At 43.7% G+C, this 19,334-nt stretch overlaps 1 protein-coding gene across 2 annotated transcripts; it reads right to left on the reverse strand.

Moving 5' to 3' along the window:
* Positions 1 to 10,109: 10,109 nt before the first annotated feature.
* Positions 10,110 to 15,112, reverse strand: CALCB (calcitonin related polypeptide beta). Of its 2 annotated transcripts, none has more exons than XM_033120731.1 (5): positions 14,916 to 15,022; positions 13,790 to 13,884; positions 13,373 to 13,522; positions 11,185 to 11,369; positions 10,110 to 10,547 (listed from the first exon to the last, which is right to left on the reverse strand). In XM_033120731.1, the coding sequence occupies exons 2-4, from the start codon at positions 13,873 to 13,875 to the stop codon at positions 11,210 to 11,212; spliced, it is 396 nt and encodes a 131-aa protein (XP_032976622.1). In that variant the 5' UTR covers positions 13,876 to 13,884; positions 14,916 to 15,022; the 3' UTR covers positions 10,110 to 10,547; positions 11,185 to 11,209. The 2 variants fall into 2 exon arrangements, with proteins under 2 accessions (XP_032976622.1, XP_032976621.1); XM_033120730.1 differs by having other exon boundaries at positions 10,111 to 10,547; positions 14,960 to 15,112.
* Between the last annotated feature and the right edge of the window lie 4,222 nt (positions 15,113 to 19,334).

The raw sequence follows: 19,334 nt of genomic DNA on the forward strand, positions 1-19,334 counted from the left end.
AGATTCAATGCAATCTCAATCAAAATTCTAGCAAAATATTTTGTGGATATTAACAAACTGATTCTAAAATTTATACAGAGGCAAAAGACTGAAAATAGTCAACACAATCTTGAAAAAGAAGAACAAAGTTGGAAAACTGACACAACTCAATTCCAAGACTTACTATTAATACATGAAATCTTGCCATTTGCAACAACATGGATGGACTGAGGGAGTATTATGTTAAGTGAAATAAGTTGGACAGAGAAAGATAAATACCATATGATTTCACTTATATGTGGAATCCAAAATGCTAAACAAATGAACAAATAAAATGAAACAAAAACAAACTCATAGATACAGAGAAAAAAGTGATGGTCACCTGAAGGAAGTGGGGGTGGAAGGTTGGGTGGAAAAGGGGAAAGGAATTAACAAGTACAAACTTCCAGTTGTAAAATAAGTCATGGGTATGTAATGTACAACATAGGGAATAGAATCAATAATATCATAATAACCACGTACAGTAACAGATGATTACTAGACTTATTGTGGTGATCACTTAGTAAGGTATATGTCAACAATAATTTTTAAAATATTTTAATTAAAAAATACAGTATAAAGCTACAGTACCTTTTGTAGTATGGTGAAGGAACAGACAGTGTGGTATTATTGAAAGACTAGACAAATAGATCAACAAACCAGAATAGAGAGCCCAGAAATAAACTTCCATATATATAGTCAACTGATCTTTGACAAAGAAGCAAAAGCAATACAATGGAGTAATGATTGTCTCTTCAACAAATGGTACTGCAACAACTGGACATCCATATGCAAAAATATGAATCTAGACACAAACCTTTCACAAAAATTAACTCAATATGGATCATGGACCTAAATGTAAAACACAAAACTATAAAACTCCTAGAAGATAGCATAAGAGGAAACCTAGATGACCTTGGGTAGGGTGATGCATTTTTAGATGCAACACCGTACGCATGATCCATGAAAGAAATAATTGATAAACTAAACTTCATTAAAATTAAAACTTTTGCTCTGCAAAAAAACATTATCAAGAGAGAGAATTAGAAGGTAATTCACAGACTGGGAGAAAATATTTGCAAAAGGCACATCTGGTAAAGGCTTATACTCTAAAATATACCAAGAACTCTTAAAACTTAAAGAAAAACAGGGGGTCAAAGACCTTAATAAGCACTTCACCAAAAATATATTCAAGTGACAAATAAGCATATAAAAAAAGATCCACATCATAAGTCATCAGAGAAATACAAATTAAAACAAAAATGACATACTACTACATACCTGTTAGAATGGTCAAAATCTAGACCACTACCAACACTAAATACTGGAGACAATGTGAAGCAGCTGGAACACTCATTCATTGCTGATGGGGATGCAAAGTGGTTTCTTATAAAACTAAACATGCCCTTACCATGGGATCCAGGAGTTGCACCCTTCGGTATTTACCCAAAGGAACTGGAAACTTAAGATGTCTACACAAAAACCTGCACAGATGTCCATAGCCGTTTTACTCATAATTGCCAAAGCTTGGAAGCAACCAAGATCTTCTTTGGTAGGTGAATGGTTAAACTGTGGTCCATTCAGACAGAAGAATATTATCTACCACTAAAAAGAAATGAGCTATGAAGTCATGAAAAGACATGAAGGAAAGTGAAGTGCATATTACTAAGTGAAAGAAGCCAATCTGGGAAGTCTATATACTGTATGACTCCAACCATATACATTCTGGAAAAGGCAAAATCATGGAAACAATAAAAAGATCAGAAGTTGTCAGTTGGGGGGGATGGGCAAGGGTGATGAATGGCAGAGCACAGAAGAGTGTTAGCACAGTAAAATACTTTATATGATACTATAATGAGGAATATATGTCATTACACTTTTCTCCAAACCCATAGAATGTGCAACACCAACAGTGAACTCTAAGATAAACTATGGACTTTGAGTGATTATGACGTGTCAATCAATGTAAGTTCATCTTTGCTAAAAAATAAATAAATAAATAAACCCTTCTGGTGTGTGACGTTGATAATGGAGGAAGCTATACATATGTGGGGGCAGAGGGTATATGGGAAATAGCTGTCTTTTCCTCTCAATTTTGTTGTAAACCTAGAACTACTCTTTAAAATCACCTTTATTTAAAAATGCAATATAATATATACAGTATAAAACTACGTAAAACATGCAGATAAAGGAAAATAATAAAAACAAATCATAGTGGTTGAAATAACCTTATTGAAATTTTTTTCATATCTTGATTTTTCAAAGTTTCTGTAATTAGTTTTTTTGCTTTACTTAATTAAGCACTACAATTATGTTTTTATATTATCTGCGTTAATAAACAGAATACATAATGCTACATGTAGACTGGTAAGTAAATGGACAAAGATTAGAAGGTAATTGTTTTTTTAAAAAAAAGTCTTTTTAAGGGGAAAAAATATATAAACTTGCCAAATAACTCAGCAATCCCACTCTAAGGTATTTACCCAAAAGAAATGAAAATGTATTGTACTATGTTTCCAAGGGATGCCATAAAAAATTACCACAAACTCAGTGCCTTAAAACAACAGAAACTTATTCTCTCATTCTGGAGTCCAGAAGTCTAAAATCTAGATGGGAGCAGGGCTGCACTCCCTCCAGAAACCCTAGGGGAGAATCCACTCCATGCCTCTTCTAGCTTCTGACAGTTGCTTGCTGACTTGGTTTTGGCTTGTGCCTCTCTCTACCTCTGTCTTCACATCACCTTTTCCTCTGTGTGTATCTTCTCTGCGCATCTCTTATAAGAACACATTGGATTTAAGATCCACTTGGATAATACAGAATAATCTCATTTTAAGATCTTTAACTTAATTACATTAGCAAAGACCTTTTTTCTGAGAAAGGTAACATTCACAGATTCTAGGGAACAGGACATGGACATATTTTGGGGAACCCTCCATTCAACCCACTATAGTTATCATCACACAAAAAATCTATATACAAAAGTTTAGGGCAGCTCTATTCATAAATGCCAAAAACTGAAAACAACCCAGTGTCCTTCAATGGATAAATGGATTAAAACCAAATGTAGTACATCCCTACAATGTAATACTGCCCAGCAATAAAAAGAAACAACTAATTATATATGCAACAACATGGATAAATCTCAAATTCATTATACTAAAGAAAAGAAGTCCAACTCAAAGCTACATACTTATTCCATTTGTATGACATTCTGGAGAAGGCAAAACTATATTCAGAGAATCTGAATAGATATTTCCCAAAAAGACATACAAATGGCCAACAGGTACATGAAAAGGTGTTCAATATCAGTAATCATCAGGGAAATGCAAATCAAAACCACAATAATGTATCACCTCACACCTGTTAGAATGTCTATTGTCAAAAAGACAAGAAATAAGAAAATTTGGCAAGGATGTAGAGAAAAGAGACCCCTTGTGCACTATTAGTGAAAATGTGTGTGTGTATGTGTGTGTATATATATATATATGTATATATATATATATATATATACATATATATATATACACACACACACATATGTGTGTGTGTGTGAATATTATATCTATAATATTATATATTATATATAATATATGTTGTATATATTATATATTTTTTTTATATATTATGTACATATATATGAATATTCACCATAAAAAAGAAGGAAATCCTGCAATTTGTTACAACATGGATGGACCTTGAGGGTATTATGCCAAGTGAAATAAGTCAGGCAGAGAAAGAAAAATACTGTATGATACCACTTGTATGTGGAATCAAACCAAAAAACAAAACACACCACACTCACAGAAACAGAGAATAGATTGGTGGTTGCCAGAGGTAGGGGGTGGAGGATGGGCAAAACGGGTTAAGGTGGTCAAAAGGCACAAAGTTCAGTTTAAGATAAATAAGTCCTGAGGATGTAATGTACAGCATGGTGCCCATAGTCAACAATACCGTGTTTCCCCAAAAATAAGACCTAACCGGAAAATAAGCCCTAGCGTGATTTTCCAGGATAACAACCCCTGAACATAGGTCCTAGTGCGTCTTTTGGAGCAAAAATTAATATAAGACCTGGTCTTATTTTCAGCAAAACATGGTACTATATTATACATTTCAAAGTTGCTAAGAGAGTAGATCTTAAAAGTTCTCATCTCACACACACACAAAAATGTAACTATTATACTCGCATGTGGTGATGGATGTTAACTAAATTTATTATGCTGATCATTTCACTATATATACATATATCTAATCATTATGTTATACAACTAAAACTAATACAATGTTGTGTGTCAATTATATTTCAGTTTAAACAGATAAATATAAAAAGAACTATAGGGACAGAGAAAATAACAGTTACTATCAGGGGTTAAGTGTTGAGGGGGCAATTGACTGCAAAGGAGAAACATGGGGAATTTAGGGGGTGCAATGAAACTATTTTGTACCTTTATTGTGGTGATGATTACATGATTCAATGTATTTGTCAAAATTCATAGAACTATACACAAAAAGGAATTGACTTTTCTCTACGTAAATTTAAAATTTTGTGTTTGAAAAACAACATTGGGGATTTCTGGTCAAGATGGCAGAGTAGGTAAATGCTGGGCTTACCTCCTTTCATAACCACATCAAAATTACAATTAAACTACAGAGTAACCATCATTGAAAATCACCTGAAGTCAAGCTAAACCAAAGCCCTACAACTAAGGACATAAAGAAGCAGTCACCATGAGACTGGTAGGAGGGGCAGAGACGTGGAACAGGCTGGTACCACACCCATGTGTGACCATTGAAAATCAGGAGAGATATCTCAGTTGCAGAGGTTCCCCCCTAAGGAGTGAGGGGCCCCAGCGCTATACCAGGCTCCCCAGCACAGGGTTTCAGTGCTGGGGACAGAAGTACGCATAAATTTTGGTTGTGAAAACCAGCAGAAATGGTGGCTGAGTGAGATGGAGTGTGGCTGCAGTCCCAGGCACTCCTCTTAAGAGACCCACATACAAACTTACTTGTTGATGGACTCACTCTGAGCTCCAGTGTTGGGGCAGCAGCTGGAAAGGTGCCAGGGACATATGGAGAGGAACTGAGTTGTCTGGTTTCAGGGAAAGTGCTCGAGGGGCAGCTTTCTCCAAGACGGAGGAGCTGGTAGAAGCTATTGTTTCTTTGTTCAGCCCTCCCCTCCCATGCAGGTGCAAGTGGCTGCAATATATGAGTCTCCATCAACCTAGCTAACACCATTCCTTTGCCCTGATTCCCTGACACATTGTCCCACCCAACTTTCAGGCCCTCCCAAGCTGACACAGCGCCTTTTCCATACAAACTATCTGCCTTGGCTCATGCTGGAGACTTTCCTAAAATCTTTCAAAGGTTCACAAATTTCAAACAAGCAGCATCTGGCTTTGGAATGTCCCATACCTCTGGCTGAGAAGCCCTAAGCCTGGCCCTAGAAACAGCTTTGGTTCATGGCTTGGCCTCTCTAGGCACCTCCAAGCACAGTGTGGCCATCTGCAGATTACTTTGCAGCTCATGTCATGTGGCCCTGGGCAGGGCGCAGGCTGCAACTGAATTTTGCCTGTAGAGGGTCCCATCCCAGGAGACTGCAGGGCTGACACACCCAGTGGCCACCTTCAGACTGAGCTGAAGCATCACCTGGCCACCTCCAAGGATGACACATCCAAAGGACAGACTGGGCAGAGCCCTGTTAAAGAGAATACTGCTCCACAGGGTCAGCCCCTGCACCGCAGCTCCTCCACTGTAGTCACAGCCAGTCTTCACAACCAATGAGCCAGAAAGTCAATCCTTCCCAGTGATGAGGAAACAGCAACAAAGTCTCACCTACAACAGGAGGACACACACTATCCACACAAGGGACACACCTGGAGCACCAAGCTCTGGTGACCAGGAAGAATGTGTCACTGGGCCGCACAGAACACCTACTATATAAGGCTACTCTATTAAGACTGGGAGGCTAGCAGTCCTACCTAATACATAGAAACAAGCACTGGAAGGCAGCCAAAATGGGAAGACAAAGAAACATATCCCAAATAAAAGAACAAAATAAAGCTACAGAAAAAGAACTACACAAAATGGAAACAAGCAGTCTACCAGACACTGGTTCAAAACATTGGTTATAAGGATGCTCAGTGATCTCAGGGAGAGCTTTAACAAAGAGATAACCAACATAAAACTAGAGATAGAAAACAAAAATGAACAAGGCAGAAATAAAGAATACAATAACAGAAATGAAGAATACATTAGGAGGAATCGACAGTAGATTAGATGAAGCAAAGGCCTGAATCAACGATTTAGAAGATAAGGTAGCAGGAAACACCCCCGCAGGGCAGCAAAAAGAAAAACAATTTTAGAAAACGAGGACAGTTTAAGGGACCTCTGGAACAACATCAAGCATACGAATAGTCACATCATAGGGGTACCAGAAAAAGGAGAGAGAAAGGAATTAAAAACCTATTTGAAGAAATAATGGAAAAGTTCCCTAACCTGGTAAAGTAAATAGATATTCAAGTCCAGAAAGCACAGAGAGTTTCACATAAGATGAACCCAAAGAGGCCCACACCAAGACACATCATAATTAAAATGCCAAAGTTTAGAGGCAAAGAAAGAATCTTAAAAGCAGCAGGAGAAAAGCAGTTAGTTATGTACAAGGGAGTTCCCACAAGACTATCAAGCTGGTTTGTCAACAGAAACTTTGCAGACCAGAAGGGATTTGCAGAAAATATTCAAAGTGATGAAAAGTAAGGGCCTACAACCAAGATTACTCTAGCCAGTAAAGTTATCATTTAGAATGGAAGGACAGATAAAGAGCTTCCCAGACAAGAAAAAGCTAAAGGAGTTCATCACCACCAAACCAGTATTGCAAGGAATCTTAAAGGGACTGTTTTAAGATGACAAAAATTAAAAAGACCAAAGATATGAACAACAAACTGGCAATATCGACATTATCTATCAACAATTACTTTCCATGTAAGTGGATTAAATGTTCCAATCAAAAGACATAGAGTGGCTGAGTGGATAAGAAAATAAAACCCATACATATGCTCTCTACAAGAGACTCATATCAGATCAAAAGACACACAGAGACTGAAAGTAAAAGGATGGGAAAAGATATTTCATTAAATGGGAATTAAAAAGAAAACTTGCAGTTGCAATACTTATGTCAGACAAAATAGACTTTAAAACAAAGGCTGTAACAAGAGACAAAGAATGACCTAATAATCTCACTTCTGGGTATTTATCCAAAGAAACCAAAAATTCTACTTTGAGGAGATATATCCATATGTTCATTGCAGTATTATTTACAATAGCCAAGATGTGAAGGCAATCCAGGTGTCCCTGAATAGGTGAATGGGTAAAGAAGAGGTGGTACATTTATACAATGGAATATTACCCAGCCATAAAAGAGAATGAAATCTTGCCATCTGCAACGACATGGATGGACCTAAAAGGTATTGTGCTGAGTGTAGTAAGTCAGACAGAGAAAGACAAATGTCATATGATTTCACTTGTAAGTGGAATCAAAAGAACAAAATAAACAAAAGAAACAGAAACAAACTCATAGATACAGAGAACATTCTGATGGTTGCCAGATGGGAGGGGGGTAGGTGAAAAAGGGGAAGGGATTAAGTACAAATTGGTTGTTACAACGTAGTCATGGGGATGCAGGGTATAGCATAAGGAACATAGTCAATAATATTGTAATAACTACGTATGGTGTCAGATGGGCACTAGATTTATCGGGGGGATCACTTCTTAAATTATATAAATGTCTAACCATTATACTGTACACCTGAAATTAATGTAAAATAATATTGAATGTCAACTGTAGTTGAAAATTTTTAAAAAGAGGGGGAAACAGTGAAGGGGAATAAAAGGTTCAAACCTCCAGGTATAAAACAAATAAGGCATGGGGATGTAATGTGCAACATGGGGAATATAGTCAATATTGTGATAGCACTGTGTACTCGTAGTGTCAGATGGTTGCTGAACTTATTATGGTGATCTCTTCTTTAGGTATATAAATGTTCAATAAGTATGGTGTACATCTGTAACTAATATAACATTGTATGTTAGCTGTATTCTAATAAAAAGCTTTAAAAACAAGAAGACACTGGGGCTGTGACTCGGCAAACCACGTTTTCACTTGTCAGGTTGATCTCCAGTAGTCTCTGCCAATTGTGAGTCCTGAAAAGAAGATAAGAAGGCATGGGGCCAGGGGGAGAAAAAGCAGCTTGCTCTTTGCTATTTTGATTTCTGTCTCTGTCAGCATCACCCACAGAGCTTCTTTACTTTGGATGGAAAGTTGATTCCAGTTTTCAACTGTTTTGTTTTGACATACTTCTAAAACAGACTTATTGCACCTTCTCAAAGATACACTTCTTGGTGGTCAGAGAATCCTTCTCCAAGTTTCTAGATCTAATTGCCCCACCTCTTCCCTTTGTTCCCCTAGCCCAGTGGATGGTAGCCGCTTCCTTCACTTTCTGTCTCTGCACTACCTCTGATTCTCTTTTGCCTTTTCAATAATCTACTCACTTACTTATGTTATTGTGTCTGTTAAAATTACCGATGTAGTTTCTGTTTTATTGACTACAGCTTGACGATCTTTCCTATGCCCTACAAACCTCTCCGCGATCTGTCCTCCCCATTACTTCGCTGACCTCATCTCGTCTTCCCTCTCACTCACTCTGGATCTGATTCACAAGAAATACAGAAGATAAAGGAACATGTTAAACCTCACCACAGGGATTTAGTCATCAAAATTCAGAATGGGGGAAACTCTTGTGGACAAATAACCTAGTTTCTCCAGCAAATAAATGGCAGGAATGAAAAAAAAAAGATGGAGGAGGGACCCGCTAGATTAGAATAGTCTTAAAACATATCAAGCAGCAGCAATGTGAAGACCTAATTTGAGCTCTGATTTTATATATATTTTATATATACATACATACATGTATATATTAAATATATCTGTATATGTATAACACATATACACAAACATATATATGAGATAACTAAGGAATTTCAACCATGGCTAGATGTGAGATATCAAAGAACTAAGAAATAACTGTTAATTTTAGTTGTTAAATGAGATTATGGTGATATTTAAAGAGTACTTTCCATTTAGAGATACATGGGGAAATAGTTACAAAGTACACCAATGTAATAATACATGGGGGGGTAGATGGCTCATAGATGTAGTAACATTGCCCAGAAACAGATCATTGTTGAAGCCAAGTACGTGCTTTAGTCCAGTTGGGCTGCTACAACAAAATACCACCAACTGTGTGTAGCTTAGAAACAGCAAATATTTACTTCTCACAGTTCTAGAAGGTGGGAAGTCTAAGAACAAGGCACCAGCAGATTCAGTATCTGACAGGGTATCCACTTCCTTATTCACAGCAGTCTTCTCACTGTAACCTCACACTGAGGAAGGAGCAAGGGAATTCTCTGGAGCCTCATTTTTAAGGGCACTAATCCCTTTGGCAAGGGGACCACCCTCATGACCTCATCACCTCCCAAAGGCCCCACCTCCTAATACCATCACTTTGGTGTTAGTTTTCAACATATAAATTTGGGGGTGGGGGACACATTCAGCCTATTGTACCAAGTAATGGGTAGAAGAGATTCATTTTATTATATAAAGACTACATTGTTTATATGTTTCAATTTTTCCATTTGTCTTCAAAATCTGAGGCTCTACCATGTGAGGCAGCAAGGTCAAAGAATGGCTCACAGGTCTCTAGAAAACAGCAGGAGCCATTGTTGAGCAACATATATAGTACAGTGGTTGCAACTATAACCTCTGGAAACCAACACCTGAGTCTGTCACCATCTGTCTGTGTGACATTGAACTTCATTTCTCAGTGTCTCTGTTTCCTCAAGTGCAAAGTGGAAATAATAATGGTATCTACCCCAAAAAGTTTTCATGAAGATTAAATGAATTTATAGGTATAAAGCACTGTCTTAGAACATTATCTGGCCTATAGTAAGCACTCAAAAAATGTCAATTATTATTATTATTATTATTATTATTATTTAGGAAAATAAGTTGAAATAAACCACATGTATCCAAAATATGTTTTTAATCTTGATGTTCACAAATGAGACAATATTGACATTTCCTTAAACAAATTATACAGTCATGTTCTTAGACAACAAGGCATAGTAGCATCACCAATACCATGTGTCCCCAAAGGCCACAAGAGGCAGTGATTTCATGTCCCCCTACAGTTTGGCAAAGCTGCCATGATCAACAGGATAGCTCTCAAAGAACCAATTTGCTACCAGATAAGCTGATGAGAGATGCCATCACATTTACTGCACAGAGCATCAAATATAAAAAGGATGCAAAACAAAATGGAATTAGCTTATTTTGCATTCAATTTCATTCCTTTTGAGTGACAAAGGTGCTTTTTTCGATATCTATTAGGATGCAAACATATATATCTTCCATGGGGCCTTCTCACCAAGTTGTTGTCAACAGAAATTAATAGAAGCGGTGAGTTCAGTTTCATGGTAACCTGAGATGAAAAAAATTTGAAAGAAGGAGGTGAAAGAGGAGACAGAGAAGGAGGAGGAGGAGAAGAAGGAGGAGGGGGTGGTGAAGAAAAGGAGGAGGAGAGGTGAAGAGAAAGAAGTAGGAGAAGAAGAAGAAAGAGAAGGAAATAATCACCATTATTACTGAAAAGAACATGAATTTACAAAAGTGTTCCTTTAAACAGCATTTCCAAATTATGGATACGAGATGTATCCATATCAAGCAAATGATAATAAAACAATTCAACAGTCACTATTAACATTAGCAGTAGTGTAGGTACAGCCCTCTGAATTGAACCTGCGAACACTGATCAAGAGTTGAGGGCTTTCTGAACCTGGATTAATGAGGAGTGGCCCTGGCTAAGGTTTGCATGGCCTCTCTTTCTGAATCCAGCAAGCATTTCTTTCATTTCTCTTCTCAGAAAGATGGCATTGCATCTCTGCAGCCTGTCCTAGTGTGCTGATCTCAAGCTGAGTTGTAGAAGGAACTCACTACCTCAGGAGGAAGAATGCAATTGGAGAGAAGGACCTGAAGAACCTACAAGGTCCAGTGGGTTTCAAAATGTGGGTGATAACCTCCAAATCCCTTCCCCTCCCATCCTACAATGCCAGGGCAGTCACCTTCTTCCTGGAGTCTTTTAGCAGCTCAGGCCTGAAGGTCCCTGCGGCGACGGCCAAAGGCTTCCGAGCCCACATTGGTAGGCACGAAGTTGCTCTTCACCACACCTCCAGATCTGCTCAGCAAGCCTGCCAGCCGATGGGTCACACAGGTGGCAGTGTTGCAGGCTCTCTTCTGGGCAGTGACGCTGATTTACAGGATGGAGAAAAAGAGAAGACCTGTCAGTGACAGGTTGGGGGCAGGAGCCTACCCCATGGGACCTTCAGAAAAGGAATTGTAGCTCTTCAACATACCACTTAAGAATAAGTGTCTCCTAAATGCAGTTACTAAAGCTGTTTGGAGAAATGGCCTGGCAGCCTTTGCTAGGAGACCTGCTCAAAGATCTTCATGAAACAACCCAGTTCCAAACCACTGGGCATGTACAAAACCCTGCACTTATCATCCCTTACATATGATACCTTTGGGACCAGGAAGGTGTGCTCAGCAAAGGCCCAGCCCCACCCCCAAGACACACAAGAAGCATACAGAAGCTACACCCCAGCCATGAGCACCGACAAAACCACTTTCCATAGAAAAATGAAAATTCCTTGAAGTCTTACCTGGAAGAGGCTCAAAGAATTGGGTTTGTAGGATCCTCCGCCAGAAGTGCTTACCTGCTGCTCAGGACACCTGTTCTCAATGCTGGAGCTGGTTCCTAGGGACCACTCACCAAGCCCTCTATCCAGCTATCCTGAGGCTAAGGCTACTTTTAAACATACACCCTGGGCACTCTCAAGCATTGGACAGGGACCAGAGTAATGACCGCCACAGTGCAAATCCTTTCAGAAAATAGGTTTATTCATCAAGGATGAGGCATGAGGGACAAAGCAGGAATTGGAGGGCTCTGCCATGAAATCCTCTGGGATCTCAAGAAGCTTCCCTCACTCTCTTGTATCTCTAACCTAGTCTGTGAGTCCTGCTCTCTTTCCTTCCATCCTGAAATCCCCAACATTCTCTGTCATGAGCAAAGCAACCAATACCAGCTTGAAGAACAATCAGAAGGAAATCTGCATGCATTAAGTTCATCAATGAAAGAAAGGAATTCAGGAGGGAGTGTAAAGAGTTCAGTTGGCAGCCTGGGGCACCCCAAAGTGAGGTTAGTGGTCTCTCTCCAAGCCTCTGGCTATATGCCTTTTCTTGCCAGGTGTGTCAGCCCCGAAGCCGATGCCAGAGAACGTATGAAAGTTGTTCAGGTCCTTCGAGTATGTGCCCAGCACACAGGTACTCAGATTACTGCACCGCTTAGCTCTGGAGATGTCCAGGCTGCAGGGAAAAGACATTCCAGACAATACCATGCCCCAGGGGCAGTCATGCGAAAGGTTAGTCAGGGAGAGGGCACTTTGAGCCAGAGCAGGAGTGGCAGGCAGGAAGGTGGCTCCCACATCTTCCATTAGTTGAACTCAGGCATGCTCAGTCAGGGCAGAGTGGGGAAGGGCTGTGGTGGGGAAGGGGTGACCTTTCCTGACCTTCACTGCTCAGTCCTTCATGCTGTGCAGAGAGGTTGTCAGAGCAGATGCAGGTATGACCCATAACTCTGCCCGGGCAGCGCCAGGGCCAGAGCAGGGGCTGGTGTGTGCTCCAAGCTCAGGGTGCACGGGAGGTGGACTAACAAAGGGTGCTCTCCCCAGCCTGTGACAACATGCACGTCTCCACAGATCCTACACAGCTAAAGGTCCAGACCTACCTCAGGCACTGTTCTACCTGAGCCCACCCTCTGCAAGGCCTTTGGCTTCACCTTGCAAATGTGCAGTGAAGGCTCCTTGCAGGTGTGAGTGAACAACACCCACAGGTTACATTTCTGAAACATCCTGAGATATATGGGGTCCATCTGCAGGCTTGACACTTACGGGTCTTAATTCATCCAACGCTGGGAGGTCTCCTCAGTAGGGCAAGACCAATTCCCAGAGTGAGGGATTCCACACCTCCGTATTCCATTTCCTAACAGCTTCCTGGAATGGATCTTTTTAATGTGTCTAACCACAGTCCCTCCAACTGCCCCTGGACGTTCTACCTTCCCTGCAGCCTGAGAAACGCAGGGCTCCAGGGCCTGGTGAACAACGACAGCTTTCTGGACTCCTGGCCAGATGTTGTTTATCCTACCTCTCTGGGATATGTCCTCCTGGATATTCCAGGACTGGTGGGGAGCCTTACCTGGAGCCCTCTGTCTCCTGCTCCAGCTCCTGCTCCTGCTCCAGCTCATTGGTCTTCCTCTGCACATAGGCCTTCACCAGTGCAGCCAGTAGGAGGCGCCCTTCTTTCTCACTGAGTGCAGCCGGGTCTGGGAGGCTCTCCAGAGCTGACCTGAGGAAGGGAAGCAAATCCAATGCAGGCTCTGAGTTCTTGTCTGGGCCCCACCCCAGGTGAAGCAGCCAGGCTTCCTGCTCCCTGTGACTTCCCATGAGGATGTGCTGTTCTCTCCCTCCTCCCAGCCGACAGAGCTGGAGGCCAGTGTCCACCTGAGGGTGTTGATTCACTGGGAGCCTCACTGCTGTGACTTCAGACGCACCGAACTGCGGGATCCCAGGGGCAGTGGAAGGGGAGTGCTCTAGGAGCTTCAGGCTGTCTCACCTAAGTGGTGCCGCCTGGAGGCCGCCTGCCTGGCACAGGACCAAGATGCTGAAAGCCAAGAAGGGGGAGGACGTCCCGAAGCCCATAATGCCTCTCTGTAAAGGGAGAATGACGTTACCACTACACCAAGAGCGGCACGGCCTGGAGCCTACAGACCTACGTTCCGGTCCTGCCTCTGCCACAATTGCCTTGTGACCTCAGGCAGGTTACCCCCACCTCCTCATGCCTCGGTTCATTCATTTGCCAGATGGGCTGCTGTGAATCTCAAAAGATACATTGCAGTGAATAGCTGGGCAGTGTCCTGGGGTGGGTGGGGGAGTCTCTTTCTGACTGTGGAAAGCCAGAGAGAAGCTACAAACAGTGAGCGTGCACACAGACGCGCGGCTTTTGCCCCATGCAGAAACCAGGGGCGGACCCCCCACACACACACTGTAGACTTGATCTCCCATTGCTCCTGTATTCTCAGGGACTGGTAAATCCCAGCGCCCCTTCCCCTCGGCTGAATTTACAGTTCACGCCGGGGAGAGGAAAGCGGGAAGGGTAACTTGGAAAGGAGTACTAATCTCTCAGTCTGTGGGTTTGGATTTGGGGAAATTTTTTAAATGCCAATTACTGGTGTCTCAGGTCTCTGCTCGCTGGGACACAGTTTAGCAGCAGGTACTGGGCGCCAGCATCCCGAAGTGAGCCCACTCTTCTAGTCGGCTAACTGCACTGCCCCAGGTCCGTGCCAATACCCCAGGGAAGCTGGCGGGCTGGAGGCGCCTCAGAAGAAGGCTCAAGGATCCACCATCCCGGGATTCAAACGTGATCCCTGAGGACACACACCGCGCAGGCACTCCCAGACCAAACTCAAGCAGGATCCTGCACGCCGAAGGACACCAATACAGGGGCCGCAAACTCTAGGACCTGGGCTGGCAGAGCTTCCAGAGCCCAGGCGAAGCCCTAGTGATGCTTGGGGTTCCGCTGGTGCTAGTTAGAAGAAAATGCACTGACCGCCCCAACCTCCCGCCTTCTCCCGAGTGGGACAGAGAACTAGGAGCACCGGGCTGCAGGTGGGAGGAGATGGGAGTGAGAGGCAAAGGAAAGGCAAGCAGGCAGGCAGATGGAGCAAACTGGATGAACTAACCCAGAAGCAGGGTATCAGAGTGAGTTGAGTGGCAAGTTCCTCACCTGGCGACTTGAGTTGCAGGAGAGAGCAAGCCGCGGGTCCACCCGGATAGACACAAAGCCTGTTGTGGGCGTCTTCCCGGCGGAGCTGTTGGCTCTTATTCCAGTGGTAGTGGGAGGGGGGTCCCCTGGAGCCCTCGTGGCCAATCCAAAGTGGCCAAGACCGACCCAGCTCTGACTGCGTCATTGCTCCTGCTCCCCACACCCGTCCACTAGGGAGGGAGGCTATCCATCCGCTCAGGGCATTTTTTTTCTTTTTTTTTTTCTTTTTTCTTTTGCAATGAGGTCATTGCTTGGAGAGCTTGGGGCTGGGAGAGGATGGAGAGCCCTCCACGTCCAGAAAGTAGGGACAAATTGGGGAAAGTTTGGATGTCACCATCAAAAGTGAGGGGCCAGAGCTTCTCTCACTTTCTTGGCGCCTGAATTCCGGTCTCTCACCCCTCCTGCCAGGCCAGTACGGACCCCGGCCGGCCACCTGGATCCCCAGGAGGTTGAAGAGTAGTTCTGGGTTCTAAAGGGTCTCAGCTGAAACAGCCCACAGTGAAAGAGGGGGGTAGTATGGGAGAGGGGCCTTGAAAAATGGGGTGCTCCTGAGATATCCTTCGCTGATCTTCCCTCCCTCCCCCCATGCCATCATGTTCCCTTTTCCTCCAAACTCCCCCAACTGCCCCCCTCTTTGCCCTGGCTCTCTGGAACCCACAAAGAAGTTTTGCTTCCATTCTGGCAGCCAAGCCCCCTTCCCCTCACTCTTCCGGGACTAGTAGGAGCAGATGAGAGGACTGGGGATGTGTGTAAGTTGGCACTGCCTGCTCAGAGGTTAAGCATCCCTCCGGTACACCTGAATCCTCCACTGAGGGATTAGCATACCCCACCCTAACCCGGGACCATCCAATTCAGAGCCAGAGTTGGTTTACACAGCTGCACCGCGCCTCTGGTTTGTTTGCCAAGCTGCTGGGCGGGACTGTCTGTATCCAGGTCTCTACCTGTCTCGCCCCACACCCCGACCCCACTTCTCCTGAAGAGCTTAATTGCTGAGTGGACCGAGGACTAGCGCCAACCCACCAAGGAGAACGAGTGCTGCACGCCCAAGGGGCAGCCTTCAGACTTTTACACAGGCGCCACTCACATCTACAGGCGGGCAGGTGTGCGCACTCACGCTTCCCACAGGGCTCAGTCCTGCACTCACCCACCTGGACCCCAGCCACACGCTCTGCCTTTTGCATTCACACGCAGGGCATCTTCGCTGATAAGCCTGCACTCACCGCAACAGACACGCCCTCTCACCAGTTTGCAAATGAGCGCGCGCACCAACCCCAAGCAACTTCGCCCAGATCCAAAAACAACCCCAAGAGTTTCTGTTTTCAGAAATAGGCACATTTTATACGCACACGGGTATGTATATACAATGTCCCCCAAGTACGCACTCACATCCCCATGCACGGACTTAACCTCTCCCTATTTCTTAAGGAAAGCCTGTTTCTTGAGTCCACCCTGTCCGCGCTGGGGACACCCAGGTGTGTGTGGGAAGAAGATCCCAGCTCTGGCCGAAGAGGTGTAGGGGGTGGGGGGCGGTCAGGGGCAGTAGAAGTGAGGGAGCGACACCCATCCTCCGGGCCTCAAACTAGCCCTGCGTGGCGTGGTTGCTGCGCCCCCAAATGCGCCAGCCAGCCCCTCCTGAGCTCGGGAAGCCTTGCCCAAGGGTGCGGAACAAGGGTCCAAGTGAGAGGCTGGTGGGATGTGGCTGGTATTTATCGCCCGTGCAAGTCAGAAAGGAGCTCAGGGGATGTCTGCCTAGGCCCTCCACGTCTCATTTTCTGTGGCAGGACCCTGCTTGCCGGGCAAGGACAGGTTGCCCTCTAGCACCTAGGCTAGAGAAACGCCTAGTAACACCCTTCAAAGAATCCCGACCACGGAATCCGGGGACTCTTGCAGGGACTTCTACACCAGCAGGCAGAGTGCGCAGAGGCTGGGCGGGCCTGAGTCAACGCAACCCCTGGGGACGCTGTGCTACAAGTAGGAAGTGGCTGCGGGCAGTGGCGGACGGGAAGCGGAGCAGGAGGACGCCCAGAACCTTTGTAACCCGATACCAGGAAGCGCTGCTCCCTAAGGGGTTAATCTATAAGAGTGGGAAGGTCTCTCTGTGCCAAAGTGTTAGACTCACTTTGGGATGCAACCAGGAACACCGCAGTGGCCTTTTACTAGGAGGCCCTTCCTCCCAAAGCCCGGCAAGTACGAGGGGAGACTTCTGCGCCCCTCCTCCATTTCTGACGGCGGAAAGGGGCTGCTGCATGGAAAGGTGCAGCGGGGAGGCACTCCCTGACCAGTGCCTCTGCCCTCTGCACCCTGCTTCTTCTAGGACCTCTGCCACCGTCTCTGGGTCTGACAGAGTGTGCAGCCCGCCCCAGCAGCTCCCCGCCACACCGCTCTCCACAGAGCTCTGGGGATACTGAGAAATAGCTGGGGAGCGTGGGGGGTGGGGGATGGGGAGCGTGGCGGTGGGGGAAGGGCGGGGTGGGAAAGAAGGTCCAGAAGGCCCCAGACCCTCTAGCCTCAACGAGCGGGGGAGAGCCGGCGGGGAGAGCAAAAGGAGTTGGGTTGGGGTTTGGCCTCCCTAGAGGCCCACAAATATGAATTTGGGAGGAATTTTGAACCCCTGGGGCTGAGAAGCCTCTCCAGAGACTCTGTGTCACTAGGACTTTTCTGAAGTGTTAGGACCGACAGCCACGCTGCCACCGAGTGGTGGCACAAGCCCTGGCTGAGCCCTCTGCTCCAAAGCCGCGCGTTGGGTGGCCCACAATCCGGCGCAGAGCTCCTGTCTAGGGTAAAGGGGACAGAAGTTTCTATAAAGGCCGCGGAGACTAGGACCCTGACCTCTGACAGAAAAGAGCACGCACCTGACCCGGAGACCCATCTTAACACAAATATACCAGGTTCTGTGCTTTGAATATCTTCTTTGATACTTCAATGGGACCTGTCTGTTTTAGCTCTGAGCACACAGAATTATTTGACGGAATCTTCTTCCTCCTCTAGAGCCTTTGCACAGTGCCTGGCGCATAGTAGGTGCACAGCAAAGGTTGGGTGAAGGGGGTGTGGGCGAGGTGATGAATGAACAGTTCCATGGCTTCATTACAGTAAGAGTCAGCAGTAAATTCGCAGCCAAGTTGAGTTGGGCTGCAGATCCAATTTAGATCCATTAGATGGAAAAGCAGATCGTTGATCCAAAGACGCACCTTTTTTAATTTAATAAAAGGAATCCGAGTCCTACTGAAAACATTCTGGAATCTAATGTGAGCGGAAGTACTGAGGGTTTCTCTTTTCTTCTCCAGCAACATGAAAAGCAAAACAAGGCACTTTTCCTCAGCCCATCCTTGTATTATACTAGTAAGTGAATGGAAGACAAAGTAAAAAAAAAAAAAAAAAAATTACCTTCTGAACTGAGACAATTAGATTTTTATTTCCCTGGAACTGTTCTGAGCTTCAAGACATCCCCAATCAAACTCACATAAGAACTTACAGAGAATAGTTTCTCAGAAATATCTTTGTCTTATAAATTGTTTCAAGTATTTTGATGCTGAGTTTAACTATGTTATGTAATTAGTTTTAAATTTTTTAAATGATAATCTTAAATTTTTAAAATAGATTCCAGGTACCATAGCTTTTGAAGTTTGTTTTTATTTTCTTTAACTTACTCTGTTTTCTTTACAAATTTCCTAGGAGAAATATTCCTTAGAGGAACTTTCATTCATTCAACAACTATTTATTGCGTACCTACTATGTGCCAGACATTGTGCTAGGCACTAGCAGTTCATAGTGAACAAAACAAACAACTCCTTCCCTCCTAAAGCTTATATTACAATGATGTCTTTAACAAGAGTCCATGTATATCACCATCCACCCAAATAAAATACAATTAGGAGCTATCCTACTCACATTCTTTCAATATAGTAATATCACCTATTATTTGTCAAATAGATATTCAGTGTTTCCATTATTAAGACCATGTAAATATTATCCCCAGCTGAGCCACATATTATACTTTGATTACATTTCCTTGAACATTTGTTTCATTTTTTTTGCTAGTAATTCCCTCTTTCATTTGTTTAATTTTCTTTCTGCCTATCACTGGTTTATTCCTTTTCCTAGATCCTATTTGTTCCTCATTTTTGGTTTACTCCTCATTTAGGTGGAGCACATTCACCATTATATGATAGATTTTCCAGAAATAAAGTTCTAGGTTGGAAATCATTTTCACTCAGAATTTTTAAAATATTCTCCATTGTCTTCTGTTTCCAGTGTGACTATTGAGAAATTCATGTCCATCTATTCTTTATATGGTATAGGATCTCTATCTTTCTCTGCCTCTCCTTCTCTTTCAGAA

The sequence above is a fragment of the Rhinolophus ferrumequinum genome, chromosome 11 (assembly GCF_004115265.2).
Source record: "Rhinolophus ferrumequinum isolate MPI-CBG mRhiFer1 chromosome 11, mRhiFer1_v1.p, whole genome shotgun sequence".
Taxonomy (NCBI): domain Eukaryota; kingdom Metazoa; phylum Chordata; class Mammalia; order Chiroptera; family Rhinolophidae; genus Rhinolophus; species Rhinolophus ferrumequinum.

Excerpts from the sequence above, each read along its gene's own strand:
- CALCB (XM_033120731.1), bottom strand. The coding sequence starts at position 13,875 with ATGGGCTTCGGGACGTCCTCCCCCTTCTTGGCTTTCAGCATCTTGGTC. Across the intron at positions 13,523-13,789 it reads CTCCAGGCGGCACCACTTAG|GTCAGCTCTGGAGAGCCTCC; the intron begins GTGAGACAGCCT and ends TCCCTTCCTCAG. Across the intron at positions 11,370-13,372 it reads CAGGAGACAGAGGGCTCCAG|CGTCACTGCCCAGAAGAGAG; the intron begins GTAAGGCTCCCC and ends CCTGTAAATCAG.